Source organism: Trichoplusia ni, chromosome 4, assembly GCF_003590095.1.
Source record: "Trichoplusia ni isolate ovarian cell line Hi5 chromosome 4, tn1, whole genome shotgun sequence".
NCBI classification, from domain to species: domain Eukaryota; kingdom Metazoa; phylum Arthropoda; class Insecta; order Lepidoptera; family Noctuidae; genus Trichoplusia; species Trichoplusia ni.
In genome coordinates this window covers 3,236,159-3,250,149 of record NC_039481.1, presented here as the reverse complement: position 1 = coordinate 3,250,149, position 13,991 = coordinate 3,236,159, and the positions used below count along the sequence as shown (strand labels likewise).

The 13,991-nt window shown below is 36.6% G+C and overlaps 3 protein-coding genes across 3 annotated transcripts; all 3 read right to left on the bottom strand.

The window, feature by feature from the left end:
* Positions 1-257: 257 nt before the first annotated feature.
* LOC113493002 (proline-rich extensin-like protein EPR1) lies at positions 258-2,998 on the bottom strand. The gene is made up of 6 exons (XM_026870764.1): positions 2,953-2,998; positions 1,281-2,779; positions 1,077-1,199; positions 753-945; positions 590-665; positions 258-461 (listed from the first exon to the last, which is right to left on the bottom strand). The coding sequence occupies exons 1-6, from the start codon at positions 2,996-2,998 to the stop codon at positions 302-304; spliced, it is 2,097 nt and encodes a 698-aa protein (XP_026726565.1). The 3' UTR covers positions 258-301.
* Positions 2,999-9,184: 6,186 nt separating this feature from the next.
* LOC113493576 (protein obstructor-E-like) lies at positions 9,185-10,636 on the bottom strand. Its single transcript, XM_026871617.1, has 6 exons — positions 10,410-10,636; positions 10,206-10,318; positions 9,994-10,114; positions 9,691-9,891; positions 9,533-9,578; positions 9,185-9,418 (listed from the first exon to the last, which is right to left on the bottom strand). The coding sequence occupies exons 1-6, from the start codon at positions 10,510-10,512 to the stop codon at positions 9,256-9,258; spliced, it is 747 nt and encodes a 248-aa protein (XP_026727418.1). The 5' UTR covers positions 10,513-10,636; the 3' UTR covers positions 9,185-9,255.
* Positions 10,637-11,037: 401 nt separating this feature from the next.
* LOC113493575 (protein obstructor-E-like) lies at positions 11,038-13,791 on the bottom strand. Its single transcript, XM_026871616.1, has 6 exons — positions 13,664-13,791; positions 13,437-13,549; positions 13,209-13,326; positions 12,889-13,089; positions 12,732-12,786; positions 11,038-12,648 (listed from the first exon to the last, which is right to left on the bottom strand). The coding sequence occupies exons 1-6, from the start codon at positions 13,704-13,706 to the stop codon at positions 12,483-12,485; spliced, it is 696 nt and encodes a 231-aa protein (XP_026727417.1). The 5' UTR covers positions 13,707-13,791; the 3' UTR covers positions 11,038-12,482.
* Positions 13,792-13,991: the final 200 nt, after the last annotated feature.

The following is a 13,991-nucleotide window of genomic DNA, read 5'->3' as shown; positions in this document are numbered from 1 at the left end:
TGAAAATTATAATATTAGTTTTGAAAAACTGCCACCAGATAACATATTATTGACTGTTTGAATGAATGCCTTTTCGATTAACTTTTCTTTCTATTTTTATAAAAGAGTACAAGATTAAGTTTAATTAAAAAGAGAAATTATTTAATTAAAAAGTCTTTTTTTGGAAAACGAAAAACTTTTTGAAATCACATAAACTTTAAAGATTAAAAAGCACATATAAAAATGAAAATTTCCAAATTTAGTTAAGTATTATATTTATTTTTATTCCGATGAGTACATCTTTAATTTAGAGGTTTGGACATTACACTGATGCAGCAGAGTAGGGAGTTGCACAATTTCTGACGAGCTCTTCACCTATGCACGACTGTGATGCCTCATCGAAAGCTAGTCCTGGATCACAGCTCAATAGCCGAGGCTGTCCTCTCTGGCAGGATATAAAAGCTTTGCACTGTGAACCGTACCTGAAAATATAATGTAACTTTAGTATTTTCATAGTAGAGGACGTTTTATTAAAGTTACACTTTTAGTAATGGGGTAAGGTAATTAATTAGTGTTTTCGTCTAAATAGATTTAAAATAATGGGTCTCACCGGTAATTGTAAACGGTGTCTGAAATGTCACCGTTCCTTTCTACAGGTGGCGCTGGGCAAGAGAAGTCTTTGAACACTGAAAATATAAAAATCGAATTAGTTATAGATTAATAAGAGATAATAGTGATAGTAGTTGTAGGATGTGAAGTAGGTATTTACTAACCGGCAGGATGACATTGTGGTACATTTGCGGGCCAGTCGCAGACCTGTGTCTGATCATTAAAAACTAGACCTAACGGGCAAGTCATTATTGTTGATAATCCTTCTTGGCACATTATGAATCTGCTGCAATCTCCGTCGTTGATTGCGTAGGACCCAAATGGAGCTGGACACGAGCCTGACGGGTTATTGTTGGGCTGGGGTCTCTCTGAAAATACGAAAGATATGGTTACTTTTAAGTTAGACATAAAACAAAAACTGTTAATAAGCATAAGGTGCAACGGAAGCACAAATTGGAATGGTTGATTTTAATCTACTTACGTATCACTTTGCCCGCTGCTGAGCATTGTACTTCAGAAGGATAAGCGCATGGACTATTGGAGTACTTGGCTGCAGGGTTGAAATATAGACCATTGGGGCAAATTCGTCTTTGGGGTACATATCCCTGTAATAAAATTTACAAATAAAGTTATTGAGATGACGTTACATGATTTACGTTGACAAAAATAGATATCCATAGTATTCAAATTACCTTGCATTCATAATAGGCTTCGCATGAGTTTGCAACTGAGAAAAAGCCGTCCCTTTCGGGACACTGGAACTCCATTTTGAACGGGCCAATTGGTGCCGGTGTTACAATATAGACGGGGGCAAGTGTTGTGCCTACCGTAGATACAGTTGGAGGTACTCTAGTAACGGGAGGTGGTCTGGTAACTACGACAGGGGGATGTGTCGGGACTACTGTAGGATATGGCCTGGTAACTATGGTAGGGGGATATCTCGTTTTAACTGTGGTAGGCTGGCTAGTAACTACGAGAGGGGGATATGTCGGGACTACTGTAGGAGAAGGCGTGATAACTACGGCAGGGGGATACCTTGTGGGAGGTTGTCTAGTAACTACGGCAGTGGGATATCTCGTGACTACGGGGGGTAACCTGGTAGCTACCGTAGGAGGAACTCTGGTGACGACGGTAGGAGGTACTCTAGTAACCAAAGGCGGCCTCTGGGTAGGGAATTGGGTAGGTGGGTAACGAGTAGCATAGGAGGGAGTAGGATTGTAGATAGTAGGGGTAGGGTGAGTTGGGCGACCATAAACAGGTTCCCTTTCCGGTTGTTGTTTAGGTAGCAGCGGTAATAAGGTGCCTCGAGAAACGTTAGCTACAGAATAATTAGAAGGGTTGACTGGTACGGGCGCAGGAGTGTACCACTGCGGTTGGTATGGGGTTACAGATTGACGAGGTGGTTGAGGCTGCGGTGTGGCCGCGGGTTGACGGACAACAACGGGTTGCATAACCGCTGGTGGGAGAGTTGGTTGCGGTTGGGGAATGACCTGAGGTTGATTGAAAGGTTCCGGAGTAGGTAAGACTTCTGGTTGAGGTGTTTCTGGAATAACAACAGGTTGCTGGGTGGGTTCAGGTAGAGGGACGATTTCCGGTTGTGGGGTTACGATTTCTGGTTGAGGAGTAACGATTTCTGGTTGAGGAGTGACGATTTCCGGTTGTGGAGCTATCTCTGGCTGAGGTGTTGCTACTGGTTGTAAAACCACTTCCGGTTGAGGCGTTTGCGGTGGCTCGGTAACAGTGGGCGGCTGCGTGGCAGCTTCATGAAATTCTGTGACAGGAGTCTCAGGTTGCGTAATTTTTGGGACAAAAATGATTTTAGGCTCGTAAATTACTCCGGGTTGAGCAGGTGGCTTTACGGCAACGGGAAGTGAACTATTTAGTATCACAGGTCGGTATGTGTTAGGGACATTTACCGGAGGCGAGGTTGGCTGAGGAGCCGGAACCATTTGAGGTGATTGCGAACTTAAAATGATTGGGTGAGGTTGCAATACCGGTCTATATCTAGGTGGGTACTGTGAGGGGTAAAAGGGGACAGTAGGAGGAGTTACAGATGCTGCCGAGTTTGTGAAAGGAAGGGCAGGAGTCACTCTTGGCGGCTGAGTATAATTAAAAGGGGAAGTTGGCGATCTTCGTACGTTTGAGGTTCCATCGTATTCGATGCCATTGTTATTGGTCACCTGTGCAAAAGCTGAAAAGAAGAAAGTTATTTAAATCACTATTACTCCATTCTTGGGAACACCAAATCACAAACACTAACACATTTAATTTTAACTCAACACATGAACATTTCGTCGGCAAGATAAGAAACTCTGGATAGAACATTAGACAGAAAATTTAAGGAAAACGGATGTTAAGACTTACCTGCTACTGCCAGCGACAGTACGACAAGGAACTTTATTTGTGACATGGCTGTTTCGGAAGATGCTTCCGTTGAGACAGTACAAGTTCAACTGTGCTTCATGGATTCTTTACACCGTTTATAAAGTAATCAGTTGAATGCACCTAATAGTTAATAAGAATTTGTTTTAAGCGTAATAGGTGATTAATTAATGGCATTTTAATTATTGACTACGAAAATGTGGTAGGTCTTTTATGAATTCACTTTGTAATTGATACACTTGCCTAATTAATTAAATACTACTTTACTTTATTATGCCCAGCCCATGGAATACCAGACTAAAATATTTGAGGTTTAAAAAAATAAATATTTTCGATTAAGAAAGTTTTGCAGTAGAACCCTTGTTTTAAAAGTTGAAAACCTTTTATGAGTCTAAAAGTTAGAACACTTCTTTACCTTTGTCTTCTAGGGGAGTTTCACTTCACTCAGGTTAAAGCTATTTTTCAACCGTTCTTGGCTTGTTTTGTCCGAAATACGGGTGTAGGTATATACCTATATATATTTGATTTCAATATAGACACTTAGGGGTGATTAAATTCTTCACTGTTGCTGCTGTTCACTAATAGAGTTTTTTTAATGGAAGCCAATTGCTAGTATTTTTTACTGTGCAGCAGTAGCAAAAAACAAATGTTCGAATTAAGTTTAGCTCTTAAAAATCCAATCTCTAACTTTATTGATGTCGGCTAAAAACTAATGATGCGAAAATGGAGTATCGATTTTCATAAACATAATATTTTTACCAGTTAGACCATAGCCATAGTTTTAGTTTAATACTACACATGTTTGAAAAATCAAGACTTTTTAAATAGCCTGTAACATTTATAGATAACGTGCCTATTTATTGGTAAATGGATTTTTAAAATCGCTTCTTTAGGCAAATGAAAACTGAAAAAGTTCCTAAAAAATGTCACGGGTTATGGTCTTTTTATTGCTTTTTCCTACTCGGGTCCGGGGCCGAGCTATTTTCAAATTTCAAACCTGAGTTCATGCCCCTTAAAGTGTTATAGGTGGTCCTACTCAGGTCAAAGCACATAAAAGCTACAGAAGTTAGCCACTTAAACAACAGTGGCGGTGCCGTTACAAAAGCTTCATCATGTGTATGTACATAAAGTGTTTTTACAGTTTATTTTATTTATTTTTATTTTTTTATTTAACATCAGCAAATGAGTGTTAGTGCGTCGAACAAAATCCCTACTCGCTATTATGCTCTACTTTTTAAGTCAGTTATTTTCTCTATTCTGTACCATTTCTTTTACTCCCGTATATGTTGTCTCTTCTATCTTTTGTTTGTCTTGTCTTTTTACTTCCTTCTTGGTCTTACTATGCCTCTTTTAGTATCCAACCATCCTTCTATTATATGTATCCTTATCCTTACATATTATAAAACAAAGTCCCCCGCCGCGTCTGTCTGTCTGTCTGTTCGCGATAAACTAGAAAAGTACTGAACGGATTTTTATGCGGTTTTCAACGATAGATAGAGCAATTCTTGAGGAAGGTTTTAGTGTATAATAAGTTTAGGTTTTGTGTAAACTGACGATATTACAGCGATATTAGTTAAACATGTCGGATAAAATTAAGCCATTCGAAAGGTTTCATCGAGAACGCTGCCAAAACCTTTTGAGTTACAACAAAACAATGTATGGCGGGTTTGTACCTCTTTAATAGATCTACAAAAAAGTCCGCGGTGGTATATGTCTATCTTCCAAGGATAACCCACAATAACCATTTTTATGTGTTTTCTTAATACAGTAAAATTATTGGTTACTTACGAACCTCTTTTTAACAATACAGTATTAATCCTTATCCAAATAAATAAGTTAGATATATTATGCATGTAATATAGAACAAAATTGCCTTTTACACTACGCCAAAAATGTTAATAGGTAATGAGTTATCGTAATATTAAAATCTCCGCGCGAGAAATTAAAAATCGATGAAACGTAGCGAAGATATCGTTGGCATCTATATACTAATTGTACTATATATATACTAATTACTATGTATATACTATGTATGTATTATGTATATACTAATTGTTTGTTTGATTGTTTGTTTGAAAGCGCTAATCTCAGAAACTACTGGTTCAAATTGAAAAAATATTTTTGTGTTGAAGATACCATTAATCGAGGGAGGTTTTAGGCTATATGTATATCATCACGCTGCGACCAATAGGAGCGAAGAAAAAGTCATAACTTATATCTTCTAACCACGCAGACGAAGTCGCGGGCAACAGCTATCCTTATCCTTACATATTATAAAACAAAGTCCCCCGCCGCGTCTGTCTGTCTGTCTGTTCGCGATAAACTAGAAAAGTACTGAACGGATTTTTATGCGGTTTTCAACGATAGATAGAGCAATTCTTGAGGAAGGTTTTAGTGTATAATAAGTTTAGGTTTTGTGTAAACTGACGATATTACAGCGATATTAGTTAAACATGTCGGATAAAATTAAGCCATTCGAGAGGTTTCATCGAGAACGCTGCCAAAACCTTTTGAGTTACAACAAAACAATGTATGGCGGGTTTGTACCTCTTTAATAGATCTACAAAAAAGTCCGCGGTGGTATATGTCTATCTTCCAAGGATAACCCACAATAACCATTTTTATGTGTTTTCTTAATACAGTAAAATTATTGGTTACTTACGAACCTCTTTTTAACAATACAGTATTAATCCTTATCCAAATAAATAAGTTAGATATATTATGCATGTAATATAGAACAAAATTGCCTTTTACACTACGCCAAAAATGTTAATAGGTAATGAGTTATCGTAATATTAAAATCTCCGCGCGAGAAATTAAAAATCGATGAAACGTAGCGAAGATATCGTTGGCATCTATATACTAATTGTACTATATATATACTAATTACTATGTATATACTATGTATGTATTATGTATATACTAATTGTTTGTTTGATTGTTTGTTTGAAAGCGCTAATCTCAGAAACTACTGGTTCAAATTGAAAAAATATTTTTGTGTTGAAGATACCATTAATCGAGGGAGGTTTTAGGCTATATGTATATCATCACGCTGCGACCAATAGGAGCGAAGAAAAAGTCATAACTTATATCTTCTAACCACGCAGACGAAGTCGCGGGCAACAGCTAGTTAGTAAATAAAATTAATGGGTCATGAATATGGTGACCTACCATGCCATAGTTTCCTCACCTTGTCTCTATACCTATTAGTTAAAATTATCTATCTTCGTTAACTCTACCTCGTAATTGGAAGCTTTTTCACAGGATAGAAAAAGATGGCAAACTCAGCGATAAGAGCCTAGCACTTATGTATTTTTTATTGATTAAATTTATTTTATAGGTTGGCAATTGTGATTTCATCAGGATCTCTTTTCTACGAATAAACTTAGCTTATCATTTACGTAGTAGTCTACATTCATGATTCATTTGGGACGTTGGAGAGATAGTCATAAGCCAGGCTTCCAGGACCTGCCCGCCTGCTTAAAAAAAACAAGATTTGCAATAAAAAGGTCTGCAGACTAATAACATTTAATAGCACCTACTTAATAGTTACGCAATTATAAATTAGTCATTATTGTGCAAAAATCAACAGATAACATTTTTGTCATAGCTGAATTGTAATTTAACTAAGTACCTACTAATTATTGAATATATATTGTAATGTGATTTTAATAACGAATTAAGTAGGCATCGACTAAGCGGTGTATGAAGAATTGCAACGCATTGCCATACATCGACACAAAAACGCGGATGACGTAGCACAGCGGTTCAGGTTTAGTCAGTAAAAGTCTGACACTACCCATATCCTCCCCCGAGGGAGCGGGTGTCCATGAGGATTCCACCGCCTTACCAAAAAAAAGGGCTTCGACTAAGAACAATTCAATATAAAATTTTAGTAGAAATAAAGTAAAACTCAGAAAGTATGTTCTGCCTTTTCTCTTGTTTAGTAGCGGTCGTAATTCAGTTTCACAAGATTCTGAATATCGTTAATATTTGAAAGAGTGCGAACGCCTTTTTTGGTGAGGGGTCAAAAGTTAATGACTCCAACCTAGGCTGCGAGCACGGATTTAGGGTTGTGTCAGACTTGCACCGACCACAAACGTCCCGGTCTCGCGTCTGCAAGAGCCGTGGGATCGAATGGAATGCGCAGCTTCAGTTAGATTTCCTACTTTGATATCAATTGATAATATCCTGTCGTTATACTTGTTATGATTGTATTGTATATGTTAACGACTGTTAAAATCCACTATACCATGCTTGTAGGTTATGATTATGTACGTTTTGCAATTAACAAAACGTTATATAATTTCGAAGATAATAAAGTTTTCAATTGTAAGACAATATAAAAGTCTTTTATATTTTTTGCGGGTGTTTTTCTTTTAATTTATATAGTCAATAATGCAAATAGGTATATACATGAACACGTATTGAAAAAAAAATATTTTGTAACCGAAAAGCCATAAAATTACTATTCTTAATGTTCATCAATAATCAGATTATGGTAGAGATATCCATTTTTCTTTAAGTAACTTATAAAAAAATACATTTTCGGGTAGACTTAAAAAACACTGGACTGAATTTAAACTAATACTTCTACTTATCTATATGTACTTATAATAAAATTGTAGAGGGGCCAATCCTGTACACGAAATATATTAAAAAAATAACTATTAGGGGGTGATTAGTGATCGATACTGATGCCAAAAATGCAATCAGTAAAATTTTTGTCTGTCTGTATGTTCTTTATAGAAACAAAAACTACTCGACGGATTTTAACGAAACTTTTTATTTAGTTTTAGTACCTATATTATTTCATAACTTATAGGTTTGTATAGATAATAATATACTTGGGCATAATTTTGGATATATTTTTTTACATAAGTATTAAAATTATTTTTGGTTTTAATTATAAATTAAAATTATTTAGCAATTATTTTAAGTGTCAATAAGTTTATACCGTTTGAACTATTAGACGTAGTTTAGGTACTTACCTACCTATATATTTTTTAGATTTTAATTTTGAGGTATTCTGGATAGAGTTTTATTTTTTAAGTAGACACTTCGATTTCGTAAGTGTAAGGTAGCTTCAGTCAAGTTCAGTCACAGTTACAGAGAGAGCAATTTCAGGTTCAGGTTCCGTTCAACTTTATGAGAGTGAGTGCCTGAATTTCTCGAGCCAGTGAAAGCTTTCCAGAGAGAATGGTGTGATCAGCAAGGAGTTACAGATTAGATTAGCGATCAGAGTCGCGGACACGGCTATCTATACTTTTCTGCCGGAAGACACTATTTCATGCGGACGAAGTCGCGGGCGAAAGCTAGTTAAAAATATATTAAATAATGAGGTTTTCGTTCCCGCAGTCATATATTACTGCCTGATTGTCTTACTCATAATATAAAAAGTAAAATAAAATTGAATTTGGAATTGTCCCTTTTTCGTTATTCATTTGTTTGTGTTAAGTTTGGTTAATTTATAATTTGGTGCGGACAGTTTTAATTCGGCGAGACTTTTTTGTATCAGTTTTCTGCAAAATAGTTAATAATCTAGTGTTTAAATCTAATACATACAATTATGGAAATTACATTGTGAATCATAATTCTATATTTTAAATTACATGCACTAAGGTTATTTTGGTCCGTTAAAATAAGGATTTCAAGTCACACTAACGTCGATTGTTAAAATTTGTAAGAATTTATTTGATTTGAAAAAATATTGTTTGCATCAATAGTATATTTGACCTTGAACTGATGATGGTTTTTTCTACCAACATTATGTAAGACTGTTATAGCGACAAGTTCAAGACAAAGCCAGCAAATGTAACAACAATGTTTATAATTTTGCTATAGTTGGTATTTTTTTGTACGAAAACAGCGCAAATGATTTGTTACATTTATTAAATTTTATTTCCAATTCTTGTACAACTTATTTGTTAGGTATATATTTGCTAACTTCTGCGGCTGAGAAATCCTAGTGGGATTAATTTACTATGCGTAAATACGAGGTCTGCGGTTAACACGAAAGTCAATTTTGCTATCCGTGCACTCTCGTACGAATATTTATTTTACTCTTGAAAGAAAACCACATGATATATATGATCTCGCCTCCACCCACAGGAGTACTAATGAGTTTTAAATGCTTTGATATTTTAAGGTAAGTTAATAATAATGACGTTTTTTTCATTTTTTCTATTTAAGCTTTAATGTTTTTAATTTCCTATTTTCCAAGAATATTTACATTAAGTACAAAATGTACGTAAATACGCGAACTTTCTAATTATATTTTGTAATCTATTGCTGGGAGGCGATAGGCACTTTCCCGGAGGAGCAGTTGATGAGGTGATCTTCTACGCAGCGACCTGAATCGGGGTCGAAGGCCATGCCGGCGTCACACTGCAGTAGCCTGGGGTGTCCTTCAGTGCACGAGAAGAAGTAGTAGCAGTTTCCATGGTACCTAGAACCAGAAAAACTAGGTCAGAACACTACTGGATGCTTTATGCCTCGTGCGCAGTACAGGTTTCCAAAAAAGTATGAGTATTTGGTAACAATATCAGTATAGATTACTTACAGGTAGTTGGCATTGGGACCAGAGGGACAGGTGAATCCGAGGAATGCTGGAATATAAAAAAAAGTATTATTCCTTGACTGGAATCTTCCAAAAGATGTATTTTAACTTTTGCAATATGCAATTAAATTACTGTGAACTATTTATTTCAAGATACTAACCGTTGGTGTTGCAGGAAGAAACGTTGTCGGGCCAGTCGCAACGGCTGGTGTCAGGGTTGAAGGCAAGGCCAGCAGGACAGGACAGTTCAATAGCTACACCTCCTACACACTGGCGGTATTGACCACAGTTCTCAGCACTGGCGAGAGGGGACTTGAAGAATCCAAACTGGTGAGGACAGTCAGCAGTAGCGTGGGGCGGTTCTGTAAGGTAACAAGTGCGTTTAATTTCCATGTTCAAAGTTGAATTTTATGTTACCACATCAATGCCATATATTATTTTGGTGACAAAAGCGTTTTACTTACGGGAATCTCCGCGGCCTACACACGGCACGTCCATGGGGTATCCACAGGGGTACTGCGGCCACACTGCTTCAGGGTTGTAGTTGAAGCCGTCAGGACAAGTCCTTGTTTCGGCAACATACCCCTATAAACAGAAAGAAAATGTTATTTTCGATATCCTTGAATGGATTGAAGTTTAAGATTCAATAAGAAGTCGTAAAGAGGATAGTACTTACGATACACTCTACATAGGAATCGCAGCTGCCGTCAACCTTGTAGTAAGAATTCTTCTTCGCACAGATGTTATTGTACTTGGCAGTAGGTGATGTATTTTGGGCTTGAGCCATACCTGTTAATGTAGAAATATACTTCAGTGATCAAGTCATTTTAAAAATTAATTTTCAGTCAAAAATATTATTGTAAATAGTGAATGTACTCACAGGCACCTACAAACATGAGGGCGACGCAAATGTAGGTGAACATCTTGCTGGATATTTTCAAGTAACCTCCTTCCTCGACGTGTCTCTGTCGAATGATGACCATTGCTATCCCGATTACCTATTTATACAGAAATGGAGCGTTAAGTCAGGTTAGTAAGAACTAATTTAGTTAATAAGGAATTTCGGTAATCAGCGCCAATTAAAAGATTAATTAGATAATAGTTAATTATAATAATTATCTATTGAATTCCTATAACTGATGCATTTATAAAATAATGACACTTAGCCATACACACTTTTGTACGACCGAACTTAATGCGGAGCGTCTGTGGCCTGATAACTGCACAGTTTGACCCCATACGCTTTTGATTGCATGTACAGCTAAAACTATGGTACAGTTAACTAATTCAACGATAAATTAACATAACTAAATTATGTTGATGAAAGATCTAAATGCTCGGCGCAGCGCATTCACACATGTTCAACAATCAATCAAATCTGTTTATTGTGGGCATATGATAATACAGTTTTGAAAAGTATCTATATTTATATTTAATAGCTAAATTTCTAAAGTTCCCAATCTATATCGCTGGCCTACTCGTCCAAACGCGTGACGATATGTTGTCGTCAATGAGTAATAAATACACTAGAACATTTCAGCGTATAGGCTTTAACATCGTTTTAAGTCTTGTGATTCAGTCAGATTCAGATCTTTAAAATCTTTAATGAGACCTACCACTCAAATATCCTTAAAAATGCCAGAATTCCTTAACGCGACACTCATCTAGTAGAACGATACACAATAAAGAATAAAGAAATAATAATTTTGACTGCCCGAATGGTGAATTGCCACGTCAATTACGACAAGCTTTTGTGTGATTCACGAATGCTTTTGTGAAACCATTCGTGATTAAAAAATACTTACGAATTTTACCGAATGTTTATAGTTTTATGTCGAACCGAATAGTCATGCCGGCTGAAAAATGCTAGGATTATTTAAAACACTAACTTATATGAAATCTAAAAAGTCATTAACCATACGACATCTCAGATGTTTAATTCGATCAGACTTAATGAATACTCTTTTCATTTCCAAATTCAGGCTAAGATCATGATTTCCTTCTGTGTTCACAATCGGCGACCAAAGCTTAAAATCAAGCTTTTACCAATTAGCAATGGCTTCCATAATATTCATTCATAGTTACCTAATTGTCTACTCTACAGTATGAATTTCTTAAATTGACTTTTGACTAACTTCTATAGAATAATAAGAGAGGAATCTCTTATTAATTAATAAAACTGTGGCTGGCAATCACTTTCGAAATTGGGAGAAAATGCTTATAAAATAGCTTCGATAAGGGCCATCTCCAAAATGTGGCTTTAATCTAGATTTTTTAACGACGAAGACATTTTCAAATCAAATCGCCAGCTTACTTAAGTGGTACGCCTTCTGACTTCTGTGAAACCGCTCTTGTTTATACTGAACTAACAAAAAATAGGTTTTAGTTGTCATGTGAATTTTGGTCATCATGTGTGAATTCACAATATTTTTAATGTCAAATTAGGACGACGTTTGCGATTCATCTTCAGACGATTTCTTTTAAGTATCAAATTCTGCGTACTCTAACTGCAATTCAGAACTCGTTTGAATATTTCTGACGCATCTTGCAAGATTAAAAAATAGTGAATTTTAACTTTTTTTCTGTTTATTAATATCGATTTCAATAGTTGGTACTAAAATGAGGCAAATTAAAGTGATGGAGTACGGACTCGCCTCATCACTAACCACTACATTTTAGTCAGTCAGTGTCATTGTTAATTTTCTTTATACAAGTAGGTTTTTTGTTATTTACGCTTCATGTTATATTGCTGTTATATAATGTTATAGTTTGTTCTAATCTTAAGGGTTGGTAGCTTCGGGTTTTGTACGTTGCGATAGAGGATTATAAAGTGCACTATAGGTTTTTTGGTTCAATCAACTTTTTATTTACTGTTTTCTGTTTGTATTTACATTGAGTCTTAAAAAATATGTATTATTAAAAAAAATAGTTTCTAATTAAATTCTATACACTATTACTGGGGGGCACTGGCTACGGCTGCGGCTCCAGAGGAGCAGTCTACGCGCTCTTCATCCACGCAGCGAGCTGAAGCGGGGTCGAAAGCCAGGCCCGGGTCACACTGCAGCAGCCTGGGGCTTCCAAGGATGCACGAGTAGAAGTAGTAGCAGTTGCCCTCGTATCTAAAGTAGAGTAATCACATTTCAGTATTTGTAGGATCGGACAGCATGGTAATGTAGATAGGTACAAAGAAATACAAACTTACTTGTGATTGCTGTAGGAGCTTCCTCTGTTCGCGGGGCAGGTGAATTTGAAGAACACTGAAAATAGAAAAAAAAAGTAAGTCATTCCTGATCGTAAATTGTCCTTTAAAAAGAAAGGCGGCTAACTAATTTATAAATGAAATAAATGGATGTAACTACCGTCACTATTGCAGGAGGGAACATTGTCGGGCCAGTCACAACGACCGGAGTCAGGGTTGAAGGCGAGTCCGACAGGACACGACAACTCAATGGGCACACCTCCCACACACTCACGGAATTGACCACAGTTGTCAGCGCTAGCCAGAGGGGACTTGAAGAATCCATACTGGTGAGGGCAGTCAGCGGTAGCTTGGGCAGGTACTGTAATATGAAATAGTAACATGTCCTGAACTTGTAATATCACAGCAGATTTTCATAAAATTGTGTCAGCAGGGGAAGATGTCACATTGTAACGACAAAAAGAAAACTTTATAACTTACAAGTTTCGCGGCCCACGCAAGGCACGTCCATGGGAAAGCCACAAGGGTACTGCGGCCACACGGCGGCAGGGTTGTAGTGGAGACCGTCAGGACAGGCCTTTTTTGCGCCAACATATCCCTATGTAAGACAATTACGTGTTAATCATGCTACGAATTGACTCTTCTCTTGATTCGAAATGTATAATTTTTGATTAGATCATATCTCTACGTAGAAAAGATAGTACTTACAACACACTCCACATAGGTGTCGCAGCTGCCGTCAACCTTGTAGTAGGAATTTCTCTTCACGCAGATGTTGTTCGCTACAGCGTTGGGAGACGGATTTTGTGCTTGAGCCGTACCTGATTGGTTAAGAAAATAGTTTAGCGATCCATTTCAATTTGTTTTCAGCATTATTTTAAGTGTCTAAATAAAAATGCTATTTATGTATTTTTTTAGATATTGCGTTTACTTACCGGCTGCTACAAAGATGAGGGTGATACAAGCGTAGGCAAACATGTTGCTGGATGTCTTCAAGTATTCTTCTTGACGAGAAACTACAGAATGATGTCAATCCTATCCCGATTATCTATATATACCGAAATATGCCATTAGGGAAATCACGGATTAGTAAAAAAATAATACCTTGCATAATACTCTTCAATAAGGAGTTTAGTTAATCGGCTCTAATGAGGTGATTAATACTTCGATAACTGAATTCCGATGCTCCAATTTTGTATTAATATTTCAGGTGGTCAGCGTTTTTATTAAAATTTAATATTTATAAATTCATCGATTGTCGAC

Bases quoted from the DNA above. Each gene is read 5' to 3' on its own strand.
- LOC113493002 (XM_026870764.1), bottom strand. From the start codon at position 2,998: ATGTCACAAATAAAGTTCCTTGTCGTACTGTCGCTGGCAGTAGCAG. The intron at 946-1,076 runs GTGATACGTAAG...GAGAGACCCCAG, and splicing joins AATGCTCAGCAGCGGGCAAA to CCCAACAATAACCCGTCAGG. The intron at 462-589 runs GTGAGACCCATT...TTATATTTTCAG, and splicing joins GACACCGTTTACAATTACCG to GTACGGTTCACAGTGCAAAG.
- LOC113493576 (XM_026871617.1), bottom strand. From the start codon at position 10,512: ATGGTCATCATTCGACAGAGACACGTCGAGGAAGGAGGTTACTTGAAA. The intron at 10,319-10,409 runs GTGAGTACATTC...CTACATTAACAG, and splicing joins CCTCATGTTTGTAGGTGCCT to GTATGGCTCAAGCCCAAAAT. The intron at 9,892-9,993 runs GTAAGTAAAACG...GTTACCTTACAG, and splicing joins TGTAGGCCGCGGAGATTCCC to AACCGCCCCACGCTACTGCT.
- LOC113493575 (XM_026871616.1), bottom strand. From the start codon at position 13,706: ATGTTTGCCTACGCTTGTATCACCCTCATCTTTGTAGCAGCCG. The intron at 13,327-13,436 runs GTAAGTACTATC...TGTCTTACATAG, and splicing joins ACACCTATGTGGAGTGTGTT to GGATATGTTGGCGCAAAAAA. The intron at 13,090-13,208 runs GTAAGTTATAAA...TTCATATTACAG, and splicing joins TTGCGTGGGCCGCGAAACTT to TACCTGCCCAAGCTACCGCT.